Source organism: Neovison vison, chromosome 12 (assembly GCF_020171115.1).
Source record: "Neovison vison isolate M4711 chromosome 12, ASM_NN_V1, whole genome shotgun sequence".
Taxonomy (NCBI): Eukaryota; Metazoa; Chordata; class Mammalia; order Carnivora; family Mustelidae; genus Neogale; species Neogale vison.
Genome location: NC_058102.1, coordinates 30,307,430 through 30,326,651, shown reverse-complemented (window position 1 = coordinate 30,326,651; position 19,222 = coordinate 30,307,430). Strand labels below are relative to the sequence as shown.

Here is a 19,222-nt window from a genome sequence, read left to right as displayed (position 1 = left end):
TGGACTGGCAGTTCGGGTTGGGAGGGAAGAGATGGCCCTTATGCCATTTTCCCCTCTCCAGAACGTAGCTCTAGGTGATCCGACTTTCCTGTTTCCACTTGTGTTTGCACCCACCAGCAATGAGAACTAAGACCCCTGGGGTATATCTAAGGCCATGCTCTGGCCAGACTTAATCTTACGCTCATAAGCAAAACAAATGACAAACGGTAATAACACAGTTCTCAACACTGAAATTTCAGATGCTTCTTCTTTTTCTTGACGAGGGTGAGCAAAAGAGAACAGAAAAAGAAGAGATGGAGAAAATGATGTGTGGCATTTAAGGAGAAGCACCAGGAAAAAACAAAACTAAAAACTTTAAAATAGGAGCAGGCTAGCAGAGAGAGCTGGAATTCAAAGGTGGCACTGGGGAAATACTACTTTGTGGTAGCATTCTAAAGTTCCCAAGACACCTCCAAGTGTCTTCCCATTCAGAAAGTCATTTATATGTAACTGTTTGAAAAACAGCAGGCGACAGAATTTGTAGAGGGAGAAGTCATACTCAACTGCTCCCCTTCTCTTCCCACACTCAGTAGACCAACAAATGCATCTATTGATAGTGACCGTGCTATCACCGCCCAAATACCCTTCCAGTACCTCTTCTTTCTATCCCAGCTATGTTCACATTAAGGGAGATACACCTTCCATATCCTTCACCGAGATTATCGCAAAAGCTTCTTAACTGGTTTCCCTGCTCTAATCTGCTATCCTCCTCTAGTCCCCAACATACGGTGCTTATTACCTCCCTAAAAGTGCCATTCTGTGCATGTAAATCTTAGCATAAACGTGTCACTGGCTGCGCTCCAAGAAAAGGCACAATGCCCAAGCTCTTCAGCAAGGCATCCTGCTCTAACACTGAACTTTGGACTCAGAACAATCCCTGAGCTTCAAACACACCTCTGGCTTTGCACTTGCTGCTTTTTCTCAGCCTGGATTACTTCCTCCACTCAAACACACCACCCCCCACCCTGCCGCCTTGATCGACCCAGGCAGGCTTAACTGCTCCCTGTCTGCTGTATCTATTTTACGTATTACATTATACAGTACTTAAAAAAAAAAAAAAAACCTGTTTCTTTTGTATTAAGCCCCGAGTTTGGGGGGGTTTTTGTAGTTGTTTTTTGTTTTTTGTTTTTGTTTTTTTTTTGAGGACAGGAATGATGATTTATTCATCCCTATAAGATCAGCATCTAGGGGGCGCCTGGGTGGCTCAGTGGGTTAAGCCTCTGCCTTTGGCCCAGGTCATGATCTCAGGGTCCTGGGATCAAGCCCCACATAGGGCTCTGCTCATCAGGGAGCCTGCTTCCCCCTCTCTCTCTGCCTGCCTCTCTGCCTGTGATATCTCTCTCTCTGTCAAATAAATAAAATCTTTAAAAAAAAAAAAAAAAGATCAGCATCTAGCAAAATATCAGGCATATAAAAAGCTCAATGCACTTTATTCAATTCCACTGGGAAGACTCACAACTTAAGGTTCTTAGATCCATCCTGGCTTATCCTTCCAGTGGTCTGTAGAATGTAAAGTGACTTTGTAATAAAGCTCCATCCATCACCTGATACATGATATTATACCAGGAAAAACTAAAATTGATATATATTTTTTTAAATAGGAAAGAGCATTCAGGCTCTAGTCCAGTGAAATTTCAAGGGAAAGCTCTATGGGTGGCAGTCAGGAGTATAGTTTGGCCCGAATTTAAGAATATAGCCTAGAGGGGTGCCTGGGTGGCTCAGTGGGTTGGGCCACTACCTTCGGCTCAGGTCATGATCTCAGGGTCCTGGGATCGAGCCTAGCATTGGGCTCTCTGCTCGGCGGGGAGCCTGCTTCCACTCCCCCTCTCTCTGCCTGCCTCTCTGTCTACTTGTGATCTCTGTCAAATAAATAAGTAAAATCTAAAAAAAAAAAAAAAAAAAAAAAACAAAACAAAGAATACAGCCTAGAAAAGACAAAGACTAGACTGGCATCCGCTATGACCAGGAAGCCAGGAGACAGTTGGAATCATTCAAATCCGCCCTGATCATTAGTTCTACGCTCCATACCCCATCAGGCTATCTGGCTGGACGTCTTTCTAAAGGGCCAGCCTCTTGGCTCTCGCCTGCTGTGGCCCCTGGACCCGGTCTCAGCAGGAAGCCTGTAAGAAACCACTGTAGGAGTGCCTTGTTTGTGCTACTGCTTAATGGCTCTGTAGGTCCTCACCTTGCCTTGATAGTGGTTCTGTGCCCACACACATTTACGTCCCCTTTCTGCCCACATTCTCGTGACTGCCCATGGTGATGGACTCTGGGCCAGAACTGCCTCCACTCTTGGTTCTACTATCTTCCCCTGGCCTGCCAGTGACCAGGTGTGGTGTTTGCAAGTGCTACCGCCTGCCTACTCCCTCTCATCCCTGCACCACACGCTGCTCCCCACACCCCCACACAAGGTGGAATCTACCCATTTTTCCTCCTTCACATCTGGGCTGGCTGTGACCTACTCTGACCAGCAGAATGAGACAAAAGTGACACTGTGGCAGTGTCAGACCTTGCCCTTCAAAGGCCTAGTCGCTTTCATTTTTACTGTCCTAGTACACAGCTGCCAGGCTGTAAGGAAGTCCTTATCTGGGCGCAGAGAGGGCATACAGAGGACCAGGGAGCCCTGGCCAACAGCTGGCACAGGCCGCAGGTGTGAGTGGGGTGCAGGACCCCCTGGCCTAGTGAAACTGAGTAATAGCTAACATCAAATGGGGCAGAAGAACCATCCAGATAACCCACACATTATGGGAAAGGACAGTTACTGTATTCGGCCAAGTTTTGAGGATGATTATACAGCAATACGGAGCAATCAGTCTCCATCTCACTGCCATGACCCACGATTTCCCTGGCCCACGATGATATGATGTAGAAAGAGGAACCAGAGACATCTACCCAGGCTGAACTGGGGCACTTTATCAGCCCGTACCAACTAACGGCCGTGCGTGGTAAGCATTTCTACCCTTGTATGGCGCTTATTCACTGAGAGCTCCTTGAATTAGTAGTGGGAGACGGGAGCGGTGTCGTGCTGAAGAAAGTACAACCACTGGCCTTAAATCCCCAAAGTTAAGGATTTTAGAAAACACTCTCCCTTTTGGACTCCGAGCCAGTCTCCCGCCCCCGCAGCCACCCTGCACCCGGCCACCCACAGCGTCAAGAGAACACGCCGTTTCTCTTGGGTAGTTTTCACCATCAGGGTGATGTTCAGTTTCTCAGCACGGAGTTTCCCTGGGTGGTGGTGAAAACAAAGTGCCTCCTGGCAGGAAAATGCCCTGCGAACGTCCATGTGGGGGTGCCTGAGACTGCTCAGTCACGCGCCACAAATCCCGTCCTGCCACAGCAGCGCCAAGGCAAATGCTCAAACTCTTATTTATGGCGGGAAATGGTGTGTGGGATTTGTTCTAAAAATACTCTCGCTAAAAAAAAAAGAGAGAAAGAAAGAGAAAGCGAGCGGGGGCATGGGTGAAACCACTGATAAATGCTGACACCGAAAGCTGCTGGGCGTGGTGGAGGAATATGGGGGGGCGGGGATCACTGCGCTACTCCTTCTGTTTTCATGTGTGTTTGAAAACATATAATTAAAAAAGGAGTTCAAAAAAAGAGTTCAAAGACTTTTTAAAAAAAACATGGCTCAATAATTGCTTAAAATAGATAAGCCATCAGCTAGGATTTTAAAAGCCTCTTAAAGAGGGATTTGTTAGACTAGAATAGGACTTTACACAAACACAGTGATTTATGTATTTGTCAGAAACTTTCTTTAGCCAGAAAACTCCGGAGCCCAATAATATGATATGCACCAAAAGTCAGTTCTGCAACAGGGATTAACAGATATCCAAAGGCCCCCCAAAAATCCACAAATGGGTGATAGTAGGTTAATAAACTATGAAATCTCAGTTATAATGTCGATACGTGTCTCTCTGGGGAGACAATCTTAAGTTTACAATAGATTTATGAAGGGATAGATAACCAGGCCCCTGTCCAAAAAAAAAAAAAAAGACCAAAAAACAAACCTTAAGTATATTTCCATGGTTAGACATAGATTTCAAGAAGAAGAGATAATTATGAGTTTAAAATGGGGAAAAAACAGTATGAGGTAGTCTGCCAACTTCACGACAAGGGCACACGTCGTGCACGTGACTCCGACTAGGTGCGGTGCACGTACTGGGAGCGGCACGTGACTCCGACTAGGGGCGGTGCACATACTGGGAGCGCCGGCATTCCCAAGAAGTGCAGAAGGAACGGCCAGGCTCATTTGCGCTCACATTCCTAAATCCAGAGCACATCAGGTACTTGTTTATTTCTCTTACTTATCAGGAATCCACAGTCTGACAGTTCTGTCCCGTGAAGCAGAGGCCAGTAAGTTTCCATGTGGGGAAAACTGCACGCTGGTTACAACATCCTTGTGACCCACAAATCTGAAAGCTCTGGCTTGTGGCTTGCAATTCCATAGCATGAGAAACGTATCCCAAGAAGCGGTAGCTATCAGGAGAGAGAAGAACAAACCATGACTGTTAACATGCGAATGTAGGCGTGTCTCATTACAGCGGGCACCATATCTAGAGACAAGATGTCCAGGTAACACAGGGGCTGGGGGTTGTAGGGCTGACCAGATGATGGAAAAAGTATTTTTAAAAGTCACCCAGAGCTACATCATTAATGTGCAAGTTTGGCTGCGTCCGATGCAACCGCAAGTCGAGATTACTGGCCCTTGCATCTGGTTGGAGCGCGATGACAAGTTACTAGAAGGTGGCAGCACAGCATAAAACGGCCCGCGGGACTCGGAGAGGTTCCGTCTCTAACTCTCAGGGTGACTGGGAAAGTTACATAACCTCTGTGTCACATAGACTGAATGCTTTTCCTGAGAGGGCTGGCTGCGATGAGTATTTAAAACTGTTTAGATGGGAGAGAATTTCACACTTACGAGGAAACACATAACAGTGTAAAGAAGATTAATACAGCCTTTGCCAGATCTACCTGTTAATATTGTTCCCCATTTGGTTTATAATTGACTCTTTGCTCATTTGTGCTCCCTCTTTCTCTCCATATGCAAGTGAGCTTGTACACACACACACACACACACACACACACACTTTTCTTTCCCTGAACCATTTGGAAGTAAATACACCATCATGGCATCTTTATTCCTAAATATTACATTGTGTTTTTCTAAGAATAAGGACACTCTCTTATATGCCCGTAACACTATCAACTTCAGGAAGCTGATCACTTATAATAATTGAATCTACCAACAGTGTTCCCATTCTGTTAACTGACCCAGTAATTTCTTTTATAGATGGATAAGGTGATCTTGAAAGTCTCTTTCTGCTGTTATGACATTCTACAATTAATCAAAGAATCGTGTACGTTAAGCCATAGCTTAAGGCTTTAAGAAAATAAAAACAAATGCAACCAATAGTGGAAATAAATGCCTCAGACAAAGAATGAACAAATGAATAAATGAAAGATCAATCTAACTCTTGTCCCCAAATCAAATTTTATATATACATGTAGCCCCCAAATTGCACCAATAATAGGAACCAGATCAATGAGAAGTACTGTCTAGACTGCAGAATTCTAGAAAAAAAAGCAACTTTATAACTGTGAAATACAACTAGAATTACTGTTAGAAGAGAATATAAAGCCACTGAAAACCTTCTACTTTCTTTAGCCATAGATAACATTTGCCTGGACTTGGCCTATGCGTTGTTCCCATATAAAATAGTTAAAGTGAATTTTAAAGTTTCAGGCTATAATGCTGTATACTAACCCCTTTTTAAAAAACACAAAAAGCTCATGTTCCACCTCAATTCGTAAGATTATTAAATATTTATATTAGAATCTGAATGATCTGGATCTAATATAGACAAAATAGGGAAAACGATGTATTATCACACGCATTATACTAAGGACCTTGTTCGAGTGTAAAGTATTATGCTGCAAATAAGATCTACAAAAAGAAATAAGACACAATCCCTAACCTCAAGGAATCACAACATCATAGAGGAGACAGTTCAATAATAATAATATACATGCTCAGAGGACTTTTACAAATAAATGATTCATTCTATTTTCTGTAGCTCCAACCTCTCTTTATCTAATGTGCCCACTCCCCCACTGGCAAGCACATTATGTTCTTCATATTTATTGGTCTGTTTCTTTTTTTATTTGTTCATTCATTTTTTTAGTTTTTTAGATTTCATATACAAACAATATCATATGGTATCTGTCTTTATCCAACTTATTTCACTTAGCATAACACCTTTGAGGCCCATTCATGTTGTCAAAAACGGCAAGATTCCATTCTTTTTATATGGCTGAGTAATATTCCTGTGTGTGTGTGTGTGTGTGTGTGTGTACCACATCTTTATCTACTCATCTATCAGTGAACACTTGGGTTGCTTCCATATCTTGGCTATTACAAATAATGCTGCAGGTCACAGAGGTATATTTATCATTTTAAATTAGTGTTCTTATTTTCTTTGGGTAAATCCCTAGTAATGGACTGGATCGTATATTTCTAATTTTTTGGAGGAATCTCCATACTGTTTTTCATAGTAGCTGCATAATTTATGATCCCATCAACAGTACAAGAGGGTTCCTCTTTCCTCGTATCCTCAAAACACTTATTTCTTGTCTTTTCATTTCTAGCCATTCTGACAGGTTTAAGGTGATATCTCGTTGTGGTTTTGATTTGTATTTCACTCATAATTAGTGATGTTGAGTATCTTTCCATATGACTGTTGGCCATCTGTATGTTTTCTTTGGAAAAATGTCTATTCAGCTCCTCTGCCCATCTTTCAATCAGAGTATTTGTTTTGGGGGTGTTAAGGTGCATAAGTCTTTTATATAGTTTAGATATTAATCCCTTATCAGATATATCATTTGCAAATATATTCTTCCATTCACTAGGTCGCCTTTTTGTTTTGTTGGTGGTTTCCTTCACTGTGCAAGAGCTTTTTATTTTGGTGTAGTCCCAATAGTTAACTTGTGCTTTTGTTTTCCTTGCCTGAGGAGACATATCTAGAAAAGTGTTGTTAAAAGCTGATGTCAAAGAGTTTACTAAAAGGAGTTTTATGCTTTCTGGGCTCATATTTAGGTCTTTAGCCCATTTTTTTCACTGAAATTGAATTTTTATTCCAAATGACTATAATGGCTAGAAAGACAACAGACAAAACTGAAAATGATTTGTTTAACTGGGAATTAGAAGTAGTTGATTTCAGGAGAACAAACAGTGCAATGACAGACAGCAGTGGTACTCGAACAACAGTTATCACTAAGAAAGCATAAAAATAATCCATGTCCTGATACACAATCTGGATGTGCAGCATGTACAGCAAATAACATCAAAAGGAAGAAAAAAGGAAAGAAAAGAAAAAGAGGGGGCAAATCCACAAAATTCCAAACCTTAGAAATTAACATTCATTTAAGCACACAGTAGTGAAGGTTTTTGGAAGCAAAATTTTCATAGTTCTTAAAATGGAAGTCTTCAAAAGCACTTCTTCAAATTCTAAAAACAATGAAGAAAGCACAGCTGCACTGGCTTAAAAGAACTGCTGCCTGTTGCAAAGATGATCAGTCCTACTTTCAAATCCAGTGAGATCTCACGGATCTGACACAGAATGGAGCGGCCGCCTGGCAGGCACTGATATCACCAGGAACGAGTTCACTAATAGTATCATACATGTTCAGAGGATTTTCATATATTCTTCATTTTTAGTGTTACGTGGAGTGGTTAGTGATCCTCCCTGGGAAAGGGCTTTTTTAAAAAATATTTAATATATTTGAGAGTGAGAGAGACAGTATGTGTGAGTGGGGAAAGGCAAAGAGAGAAGGAGAAAGAATCCAGAGCAGACTCCGCACTGAGCACAGACCCTGAGATCATATGGCCTGAGCTGAAACCAAGAGTCCGATGCTTCACCAACTGAGTCACCCAGGTGCCTCTGGAAAGGGCATCTGAGCACAGACTTGAGTGCAGTGAGGAGGGCTTCAGGCTGACATGTGGAGGGAGAACGCTCTCTGGGCAGAACAAACCCCACGCCTGACTGCCCAAGTCAATAACGTATTTGAAAGACTGAGGAATAGCAAGGAGACCAGCATGTCCACTGTAGAGAGTAGAAAATGAGAACAGTGGGGCAAAAGCTGAGAAGAAAGCAAATTCCAGGCAAAGAGCCACAGGAAGACATGTCTATTTCATGCTAAGTGCAGTGGGAAACTTTGAAGGATTTTGAGTAAGGGGGACTTCATGATCTGAGTTAAGAAAATTAACACTCTTACAGTAAGAAAAGGGTAGTCTTCACAAAAAATGATGTTGGGTCAACTGGATATTATAAGGGGAAAGAATGTATCTTAACTTTTACCTTTTATATTAAACACAAAAATAATTCTACATAGAGTACAGATCTAAAAAATGGGATAGGTAAAACTTTTAGACTAGAACATTGGAGAATACCTTCATGACCATTGCGGTAGGCAACAAACAGGACATGAACATGATTAAATTACTAAAGGAAAAGCAATAATCTGTACTACATCAAAATTAAGAAACTGTGTTCATGGAAAGATCCTACCAAGTGAGTGAAAAGGCAGGCCACAGAGTGGAAGAAGATAGACACATTGAACACAGATTCTGTAAAGAGCCCTACAAATCAATAAGAAAGAGCAAGAAAATAGGTAAAGGGCTTAAACAGGCACTTCATACAGGAAGATACCCAAATGGTCAACAAACATATGAAAAGGGAGTCCATTCCATGAGTAGCTCAGCAGTGCAAGTTTAATGAACACAGTGCACTGCACAGTTGGCTACACACTCGTCAGAAGGACTACAATGAAAGAGAGAAACGATACTGAACCTTGATGAGGATGTGGGACACCTGGACCTCTCACTTAATGCTGAGAGTTACAACCGTTTCAGAGAATTGTTATGAGTATCTGCTGAAACTGAATACACATTGACCGTTTGACTCAGCGGTTCCACTCCTAGATACATCCCTGACAGTGATTCTTATGTACGTTTAGCAAAAGATGCATAATAATAATATCTGTGGCAATAGGATCCAAAATAGACTAAAAATAAAAACCCAACTATCCATCAAAGATGGATGCCTAAACGTCATATATCCACACTGTGTACCTCCTGTATAATGAAGTTTCATTTTATATGAAGTTCAAGAAATAGTAAAACTAATCAATGGAGTTAGAAACCAGTATATGGATTATTGGGGGACAAGAAGGGAGGACAGTGGCTGCAAGGGAGCACAGGGGACTTTTGGGGTACTGGCTCTGGGTGTTGGTTAAACGGTCATGTCACATTGTGAAAATTTATCAAGTTGTACAATTTGGTTACATATCTTATACTTAGAAAAAAATTTTAAATATCACTCTGATTGCTCTATGCAGAATACACACAGGGCAGAGAGACAAAATTGAAGAAAGTGGTTGTTTGGACTAAACTAGAGGTCATGGAAGTGGGAGAAGGAGTCAAAATTAAGATATATTTAAAGGTAGGGGTACCTGGGTGGCTCAGTTGGTTAAGGGTTCAACTTGTGATTCTGGCTCAGGTCATGACCTCGGGGTTATGAGATTGATTTTTTTTTTAATTTATTAGACAGAAATCACAAGCAGATGGAGAGGCAGGCAGAGAGAGAGAGAGAGGGAAGCAGGCTCCCTGCCGAGCAGAGAGCCCGATGCGGGACTCGATCCCAGGACCCGGAGACCATGACCTGAGCCGAAGGCAGCGGCTTAACCCACTGAGCCACCCAGGTGCCCCGTGAGATTGATTCTTTAACTCACTGAAGATTTGCAGGGTCCCTAACAATATGATAAGAGGTCTGGGAAAAAATGGTGTTATAGGATGTTCATGGTGATGCAAAAATTAATGGGGTAAGGTGGGCGCAGAGGGAGAAGAATAAGAAGCTTAAATGAGAAGGTGACACAGGGTAGGGCTCAAGCCTTCACATGTTTCATCAGAAGAGGAAAAGACCATCTTAACCAGAGTGGGTGCTCAAAAATTAGAGTCGATGGTTGCATGGCCCACATTAAAGCAGTGCTTGCTGTTCTGCGGAAGGGAAGTGAGAGAGCAGAAAGAACAAGTGCTTCACGGCAGGGACAGCCCAACCTCTGGGCAAGGTGGCACTTCAGAGGCCCTATTAATTATGAGACACCAGAAGCAGAGATGTCTGATCGCCACTGTGTGGCTCAAGGTACACTCTAGATTTCTTCTGAATTTTTCCTCCTTCTTTACCTGTTCCCACCAAATTCTCAGACCATGATAATAAAAGGTATTGGACTATTGATGTCAATGTTGCATAGTGTCAACGTGGAATTTGCTTTCATACATTTCTACTGAGCCACACCTTATATAAACATTACTACATAATTTCAAATGTCAAGGCTTCATCATCTGATTGGTCTGCTTTGAGATAAAAGTCAAAGGCAGGAAGCTAAGAGAAAAGGTTAACTAGTAAATCTACTCATTTAAAAAAACTATTTATATTCTATAACAATAATTCACTGTTTCAAGAAATCCTCATTAGGACAAAAGAAAAAAACAAAACCCACGCTCACCTAAGTCAGCGCTGGGTCTCTGGAGTAACAAGGAACAAACTAATGGAGAACATGTTTGCTTTCCAAATGTCCAAAAGTTACTGTGTCACCTCAAGTAGCAATAACTTGAGTCAACCGAAGATCTCTCCCTCCTTGATTTGCCCAAAGCTGAAGTGATTCAGAAGTCTGCTCTGTCAGAAATACTATATCCTGGAAAGAAATGGTGCTGCCTCCAGTTTTTGAGTTTGTTGTTGAATTGTCTTATCTTTTCAATTGGTGATACATGTACCTGACACTGGTATTTACCCAAATCTCCTTCCAGACCTTGGCTACCCAGTTCCCCTTCCTAGAAGCAATCAGTGTTAACCATGGCTTCAATATCCTTCTGTGTGCTTAAACACATCCATGTCTATTCACATGTCCTTTTTATGCAAATGGTAACATGTGATTCCTGCCCATTCTGCATTTTGCTTCTGCATCTCCTTCTCTACCAGCCCACTTAGTGTATATATTGGAGGTCGTGTTTTATCAGTACATAGAACTGTCTTATTTTTTTCCTCCCTAGTTGTGATAAAACTTTATTTTGATAATTTCAAGCTTACAGAACAGTTACAAAGGTCATATAAGAAACTCCCTTGTATCTTCCACCTTAGATTTTTGACCCCCCCCTTTATTTTTAAGATTTTATTTATTTATTAGACCTTGATATTCTTCAAGACTACAGACCCGTTAGTTTTGTGGGGTGTTCATCAATTTCTTCTTGGTGCTCCTTATTATTAGAGTCAGGATATATGTTTTTGATAGGAAATTCACAAATTTTATTGTGCCCCTTATCATATTAGGGGTGAGATTTACATTCATCACTTTGTTTAGGTGGTTTTGCCTAGTGAAGTTAGTATTGTTCCCCTCTGTAATCAGTAAGTTGATTGTGGGGACGATACTCTAGGACTAGATAAACCCTATTCCTTAATAAGCTATCACAACTAATTTTAGCACCCTTAATGCTCTTCTAACACATCCTTCTTTCCATAACTTACTAATTAGAAATTACATTAGTAATTTAACTAATGAACTAATATATAATTAATTAATTTGTTATTGCAAGGAAGAATTTCCCTTTTTCCTCTGTTTCTCTACTTATTCATTAACTTATTTTATCAATATGGACTCAGATTATACTGCATAGCTATCATTATTTATTTTGACTCTCACACTGTCTGAAATTTGGCAAGAGTCCCTTAAACTAGTCTCTGTGACCTTCTCTAATAAGTGTCATTCATTCTTGAGATACTACCTTCCAGAATCATTTCTAGAACTATGACCTCTGTTGCCTCCGCTCAGCTAGGATGTCACCGCTTCGGCTCTACCTGACTGTGGGCTCACCTTGTGTGTTTCCCTCCTTGTAGTAATCACCACAGTTTTGCACTCTCTGTTGCTTAATGCCTGAATACAGTTGCCTCACACATTTTGTCTCATTTTTTGGTAGTTTTCAGGCAGGAGGGCAATTTCAGTTACCAATTATCCTTTCCTAACTAGAGATGGAAGGATGCCTTCTTCTTTCTAATAGCTACACAGTATTCTATGGTGTAGCTACACCTTAACTTATTTAACCAGACTAATTGTGAATAGCTTTGCCCTTTCACAAACGATGCCATATTGTTGTACATGTGTCATTTCTGGTATGTGCAAGTATATCACTATGATTAATTCCCAAAAGAATTTTGAATGGGTCTAAGACTACATGTTTTTAAACTTACAAAAAGGTCTGTGATCATAATATAGTATCTTTCACAACTTTATACATTTGGGTTATATCCCTATGGGACTTTTTTATCCCATATTCATGAGAGTCCCAATAATTCAGGTTACCTTCAGTGCTCGCTTCGGCAGCACATATACCAATAATTCAGGTTACCTTCATAAAGAAATTATTTTTTATTTTTTCAAAGATTTTATTTATTTGATAGACAGAGATCACAAGTTGGCAGAGAGACAGGGAGAGAGAGAGAGAGAGAGAGAGAGAGAGAGGAGGAAGCAGGATCCCTGCTGAGCAGAGAGCCCAATGTGGGGCTCAATCCCAGGACCCTGGGATCATGACCCGAGCCGAAGGCAAAAGCTTTAACCCACTGAGCCACCCAAGCACCCCCATATAGAAATTATTGAATCTTTCAACTATTTCAGAGGTCTTTCTATATATTCTGGACCCTAATTATGTCCCACTTGTACTCCACTACCAGAAGTAAACTCAGATTTCTAATTTGAGGGCACCTTGAATTTGTACTTCCTTCTGCATTTCCAGGTTTGTGCTTGCCTTTCGGTCACAAGAGAGACTCCAGGCTGCCTTTTCCAAGGAAAAATAAAAAAGGACATCTTCTAAGGAAATTGACAAGAAGGAGTTTTCTGTAACTATTTTTAAGGAATGAAAAAATATATATAATTCCCAAGCACACATATCTATAAACTTAGATAAAAGAGAGAAGGCTGCCCAATAAAAAGATAATATTCTAATCTTCGCTAGATCAACTTTAATACCTATCTAATACCTTCAGAATTAGTTTGTGCTCTCCAAGCACTGTGTAATAATATAAGTAAATGATGGCACTAAATGAACATTCCTCTGCCCTGAAAGAGGGAATATTTAATCATGTTTTCCTTCTAGCTGACACTAAGTAATTATCTTACTAGTGTAAGATTGGTCTAAAAGGAGCTGTGGGTGCTTTAAAAATAATCTTTAGTAATGATAACCTGGAGAAACTTAATTTAATTTATTCAAATTCCACATCTCTATGAGGATGGACTCATAACGGAATGCACCTTTACTGAGTTGTTACTATGGGCCAAGTACTTTTAAAGACTTCATAAGCATTATTTTATTTAATCTTCATAATAAGACGGTTGAATATTATTCTTCTTCTTGTATAGACGAGGAAAGAAATAAACCTTAGCAGGGTTAGGTAATTTGTCCAAGATCATGGATGCAGAAAGTAATGGAGTCCATTTTTAACCCATTTCAATCAGACTCCAAAGTCTGGACAATTAATCAATAACCTGGTGCTTTGAGAAGCATGGGACATTTATAGATTATCTCCATTAGAATTACTGGGAACCTTGTTTAAAACATGTATTTCCGGGGCACCTGGGTGGCTCAGTGGGTTAAGCCACTGCCTTCGGCTCAGGTCATGATCTCAGGGTCCTGGGATCGAGTCCCGCATCGGGCTCTCTGCTCAGCAGGGAGCCTGCTTCCCTCCCTCTCTCTCTGCCTGCCTCTCTGCCTACTTGTGATTTCTCTCTGTCAAATAAATAAATAAAATCTTTAAAACATGTATTTCCAAAACTCTTGGTTTCGGCTCAGGTCATGATCTCAGAGCTGTGAATCCAGCCCCACAGTGGGCTCTATGCTCCCCACAGAGTTTACTTAAGGTTCCCTCCCTCCTCTTCTCGTGTGTACCCTCCCTCTCTCTCAAATAAATATTTTTAAATGTCTATTTCCAGATGCACCTGGGTGGCTCAGTTGGTTAGGCATCTGCCTTCGGCTCAGGTCATGATCCCAGGGTCCTGGGATCCAGCTCTGCACTGGGTTCCCTGCTCAGCCAGGAAGCCTGCTTCTCCCTCTCCCTCTGTCTACTGCTCCTCCTGCTTGTGCCCCCTCTCTTCCTCCCTCTCTATCTCTTTGTCAAATAAATAAGTAAAATTGTTTTTTAAAAAATGTGTATTTCTAGCAAATTAAGCATTATTTGGGGTAAGACCAAGGAATTTGAATTTTTTTTAAACCACTTTCTCATTTAAGTCTGATGTACTTCAAAACTAGAGAAATATGGCACTCTGCTACTGCCTTTCAGGGCATACACTAGATTACTTTAGTACTTGGGAGTAATTTTTTGAACTAGAACAGTAGGAGAAACTTTAACAAAGGTACTACACAGATTGACATCAAGAACCCTAATATAAAAAGAATATCTGGCAAACTTTTACTATGATTTCACCAAGAGGAAAACAACTTAGAAATTCTAAATTTCATTCTGCTCCTATTCGAAAGAAAGAAAGAAAGAAATTAACTTTTTTTTTTAAAGTATGATTTATTCTACAAATAGCCCAAAGGCTAATAAATAGGAATTGAGTTGATGACAGGATAACCTTGATGGAAAAAAAAAAGGGGAAAAGTGACAACTTCAATGTTAAAATTATACAAATTTAAATAAAAACTTCTAAAGTACAACACAGATTCTACAAACCACATGACAGTACTTTTAAAACTTTCTAATGTTTAAAAAAACTTGAGTGCTGCCCTCTGAGAAACTAGCCTAATGCAAAAAATGTGGCTCCAGAATCAGACTCCAAACCAGGCCCAGCCAGGCTACACAGCTTCAGAAAGTCACTGAACCTTCATCTAGAACAAGGAATGGAAACACTTCATAGGCTACTGTTTGTTCCCATTCCCCTCTCCTCTGATTCTTCCCAAATCACCCTGTGAAACCCAGCCTTCTAAAAGTCTGTCAAGTATAAATGTTATGTTCTATTGTTCTGTTTCCCCCAGTCATGACCAGAAGTTGAAGCCCTGAGCCCCTCGGGTCATCAGTCACATGTACTCACTCCCACAATGCTTGGGTGTCCCCTTAGTTGACCTTTAGTGACCCTAACACCTATGCCTTCTCTGCTTTCTGAAAGTTACCACTTGCCCAGAGGAACATCCACTAGATGATCTCCCTTATACCCTCCACCACCTCCCTGAAAGTCCCTTCTTCTCAACCGCTTCTCAACTTCTCAACTTGGGAACCCCAAGTTCCCTGAAAGCCTTTCAAGTGACAATCATTTTCTCTTTCACATTTCACCTACCCCAGGTCACAGTTTTCCTCTCCAACTCCCGATATTATTAGTTCTTTCAAAAGATACCTCACCCCCACATAATACATAAGGCATTGTGGCAAGGGCAGGGAAAGTCCAAAGTAACAAAATAGACAAAATCTCTAAATGGGGAGCTACTGACATTCAGATGAAGAGGAGGAAAACAAGTCAACAACAGGCAAACATACCATTTTACCTTCTGCTAACAGATGTGAAAGATAAGTCAGGAAGTCCCAATAACAATTGTCGGGGGGGAGGGTCGCCTGCGTGGCTCAGTGGGTTAAAGCCTCTGCCTTTCGCTGAGGTCATGATCCCAGGGTCCTGGGATCGAGCCCCGAATCGGGCTCTCTCCTCAGCAGGGGGCCTGCTTCCTCCTCTCTCTCTGCCTGCCTTTCTGCCTCCTTGTGATTTCTGTCGGTCAAATAAATAAATAAAAGAATAATGTGGGGGGGCAGAATACTTAATTCTTAGCATTTTAGGTAGAGCCATCAAGGGCAAGAAGGAGTCAGCCAAGCCAAGTGAAGAGTGAAGAGCATTTCAGACTAAGGGAATAACTAAGACTCTCCAAAGCCCTTTACTTCCGCGCTTCCTCCGCAGCTTGTTCATGGCACACCCTGCGTCTTGTCATCAGCAGAACCTGAACACTTCGCAGATCACGAATCGAAAGCCATCATCCTCTGACAACCTGCATTCCTTACAGCACAGTCAAGTAACTTCTATTGGATTCTATCCAATCCATTGACCTATATTCTCCCCAAGGCTCTCTCTATTTCTCCCTCCACTTAATAATCTTCATTTCTCTCCTTATCCAACTGATAATCCTTCTCTTACACATATATTCAACCCCTTGACCCTCCCTCCCTCCTTCAAATTTCCCCAGCCAAGTCCCAATCACTCTGCCTTTCCTGGGACGGTATCTGTACCCGTCAAAAGGGCTAGATGCACCCGAAACAGATTGGAAACACTGTAAATTCAGAACCACTAATTTCACATGGATCTTCCATACTGTCCAGCAGTGCCTCATTCTGCAAGAGCCCCCTCCCCACTCTCCTAATGACATGGAGCCTGATGGGGGGCTCAATCGCACAACCCTGAGATCATGACCTGAGCCAAAATCAAGACCGAGACGCTTAACTGAGCCACCCAGCCGCCCCTGCTAATGACTGTGTAATATCTTCTCCTCTCAATTCAACAATTCTACCCCACCCTGGACCTTGGCTTTCATGATTCCCTGCTGTCATGGTTTTTCTCCTTTCTTTCTGATTATCCCTTCTTAGATTCTTTTGCCAATTCTTCTTCTGGTCTAGAGGGTGGAGATCTTTAGGGCTCAGCCTTGGCCCATCTGCCCTCATTGTTCTATGTTCTTCCCAGGTGACCTCAAATATTCCCATGACTTTGCTAAAATCAAAAACAAATGGAGACCAGCCTTGAAAATTCCCTGAGCAGACAAAACCCATTTAGTCATACAAAGATTAATTTAGCTTATTTTGTAAAACTAACTTGACCTGGGTCATTTCTTGCTTATGTCCCTGGAAATCTTAAGCAAAACTTGAACTTTTTCCCAAGGTAACTGCAGACCAACACCCTATCATTTAAGAGAATTCTAATATTACAAGCAATCAGTGTGAAGACTAAAGTCACTGCTTTCTTACCATAAAAGCTGCTTCATAATGTACCTCTGAGTCTCATGCCAGCCATGTTTTGAGTTGCTCCCAGTTTGCAAACTGTCTTTATGGTATGCACACAATAAACTTTTATTAACAACTGTTCCAGGGATTGCTTGGTTTTACATCTGTTATTTCTGAATTTTTGACAACTTTAAATACCATCTTTATGCTAATAACTCCCACATTTCTCTCTTTCCCAGATTACTACCCTAGTCTGAAGACCATCATCATCTCCTGCTGTTATTACTAAAATCGCTCCTAACTGATTTCTCTACTAACAGTTCAGTCTCCACACAGTAGCCACAATGATCTTTTTGAAGGATAAATCACATCATGCCATTCACTCCCTTACTTAAAACCCCTCAACAACTTTTTATAACTCTCAGAACAAAATCCTAAAACATGGCCTCTTAGTATTCTGTGGCTGCCATAGGAAATTGCCAAAATGGGGTTCCTGGGTGGCTCAGTGGGTTAAGCCCCTGCTTTGGGCTCAAGTCATGATCTCAGGGCTCTGGGATCCAGTTCCGCATCGGGCTCTCTGCTCGGCAGGGAGACTGCTTCCCCCCACCCCTGTCTGCCAGCCTCTCTGCCTACTTGTGGTCTCTCTGTCAAATAAATAAAATATTAAAAAAAAAAAAAGAAAGAAAGAAAGAAAAAAATTGCCATAAACTTAGAGGCTTAATACAAAGGAAATTCTCTTGTATAGTTCTGAAGGCCAGAAGTACAAAATCAAGGTGTTGGCAGGAATCTCTCTAAAGTTCTAAAGGGGATTCCATTCCCTGCCTCTTCCAATGTCTGAGGCCTCCAGAAGTTCTTTGGCTTGAGGCTGTGTGACTCCAATCCCCGCCTCTGGCTTCACGTGGCCTCCTCCTATTTCCTCTGTGTGTCTCTCATAAGAACACTTGTCACTGGATTCAAGACTCACCAAGATAATCCAGGATAATCTCTTTTGGAGATTCTTAATAACATCTGGAAAGAACTTTTTTTTTTTCCCCAAATAAGGTTATATTTACAGGTTTCAGAAACATGTTTAAAGAGCTACCATTTGACCCACTCTAGCCTCCAAGACGTTAGCTGAACTGCCTCTGCCTTCTCCTGCAAACTCATCTACCAAAGCTCTCTCTCTTCCTTTGTTCTCCGGCTTTACCCTTCTGGAATTCTTTTTAAGTAAAAATTTTTAAATGTTTGTGTATGTATGTACGTTATGTACATATGTACATACTCTACACCAGTGCCAGGCTTGAACTCACAACCCAGAGTCCATGAGTCATACTCTCTTCTGAGTGAGCCAGCCAGGTGCCTCTGGCGTTCTTCTATTTCCTTGATCAAGGACACGTTCTTTCCCACTTTTGGCTTCCGCGTATGCTATTCTCTCTCCAGCCTTTGCCTGGCTAACTCCTTCAGGTCTTGAGTGAAATCTATCTCCAACAAAGGAGTGTCTCTTAACCCCATAAACTTATGTCATCACTGTTCTTCCTCAAAGCACTCTTCCTTTTCTTCATACGATGCCCCTCTTTTCCTGTTTCACATTGTATTGGCATATGATTTATGTGCTTCCTAGTATCTGGCACCAGTAGCGTTAACTAAATAAAGGAATACTAAATAAATAAGGTACCTCCCATTTCCCTCTTTGAACAAGATTATATACATGCAAATGAGAGTGTTAGAAGGGTGACCAGAGAGCCAAGGACACCGCTGGCCTGCAGAAGACAACTCTCTCAGGTCAGCCTGAGAAAGTGATTGAATTTGGCACAAAAGGAAAAGTCGCGTCTGATTATTAGCAAGTTGTGAGGACCTGTTACTCTTCAGTTCTGTCGTGGACAACTATATAATTCAGGAACTCATTTCACTTTTTTTTAATTTTTTTTTAAAGATTTTATTTATTTATTTGACAGAGAGAGATCACAAGTAGGCAGAGAGAGAGAGAGGAGGAAGCAGGCTCCCTGCCGAGCAGAGAGCCCGATGCGGGACTCGATCCCAGGACCCCGAGATCATGACCTGAGCCGAAGGCAGCGGCTTAACCCACTGAGCCACCCAGGCGCCCCTCATTTCACTTTTTATAATAATCCCTACTTCCTGTTCAAGAGGATTGATTGAGCTTTCTCTGAAGTTTTAGGAAAACATTCCAATACAAA

The 19,222-nt window shown here is 41.5% G+C and overlaps 1 protein-coding gene across 3 annotated transcripts in view; it reads right to left on the bottom strand.

Annotated features, from left to right (window-relative positions):
* Positions 1 to 19,222, bottom strand: part of POC1B (POC1 centriolar protein B) — a 100,630-nt gene that overhangs the window by 73,755 nt on the left and 7,653 nt on the right. For 2 of the 3 annotated variants that reach the window (XM_044228797.1, XM_044228794.1), the window contains exon 3: positions 4,344 to 4,515. In XM_044228797.1, the coding sequence (XP_044084732.1) occupies positions 4,344 to 4,515 (172 nt within the window). Of the gene's footprint in view, positions 1 to 4,046; positions 4,079 to 4,343; positions 4,516 to 19,222 lie in introns of those variants that run through there. The other variant, XM_044228795.1, reaches the window with a different exon arrangement.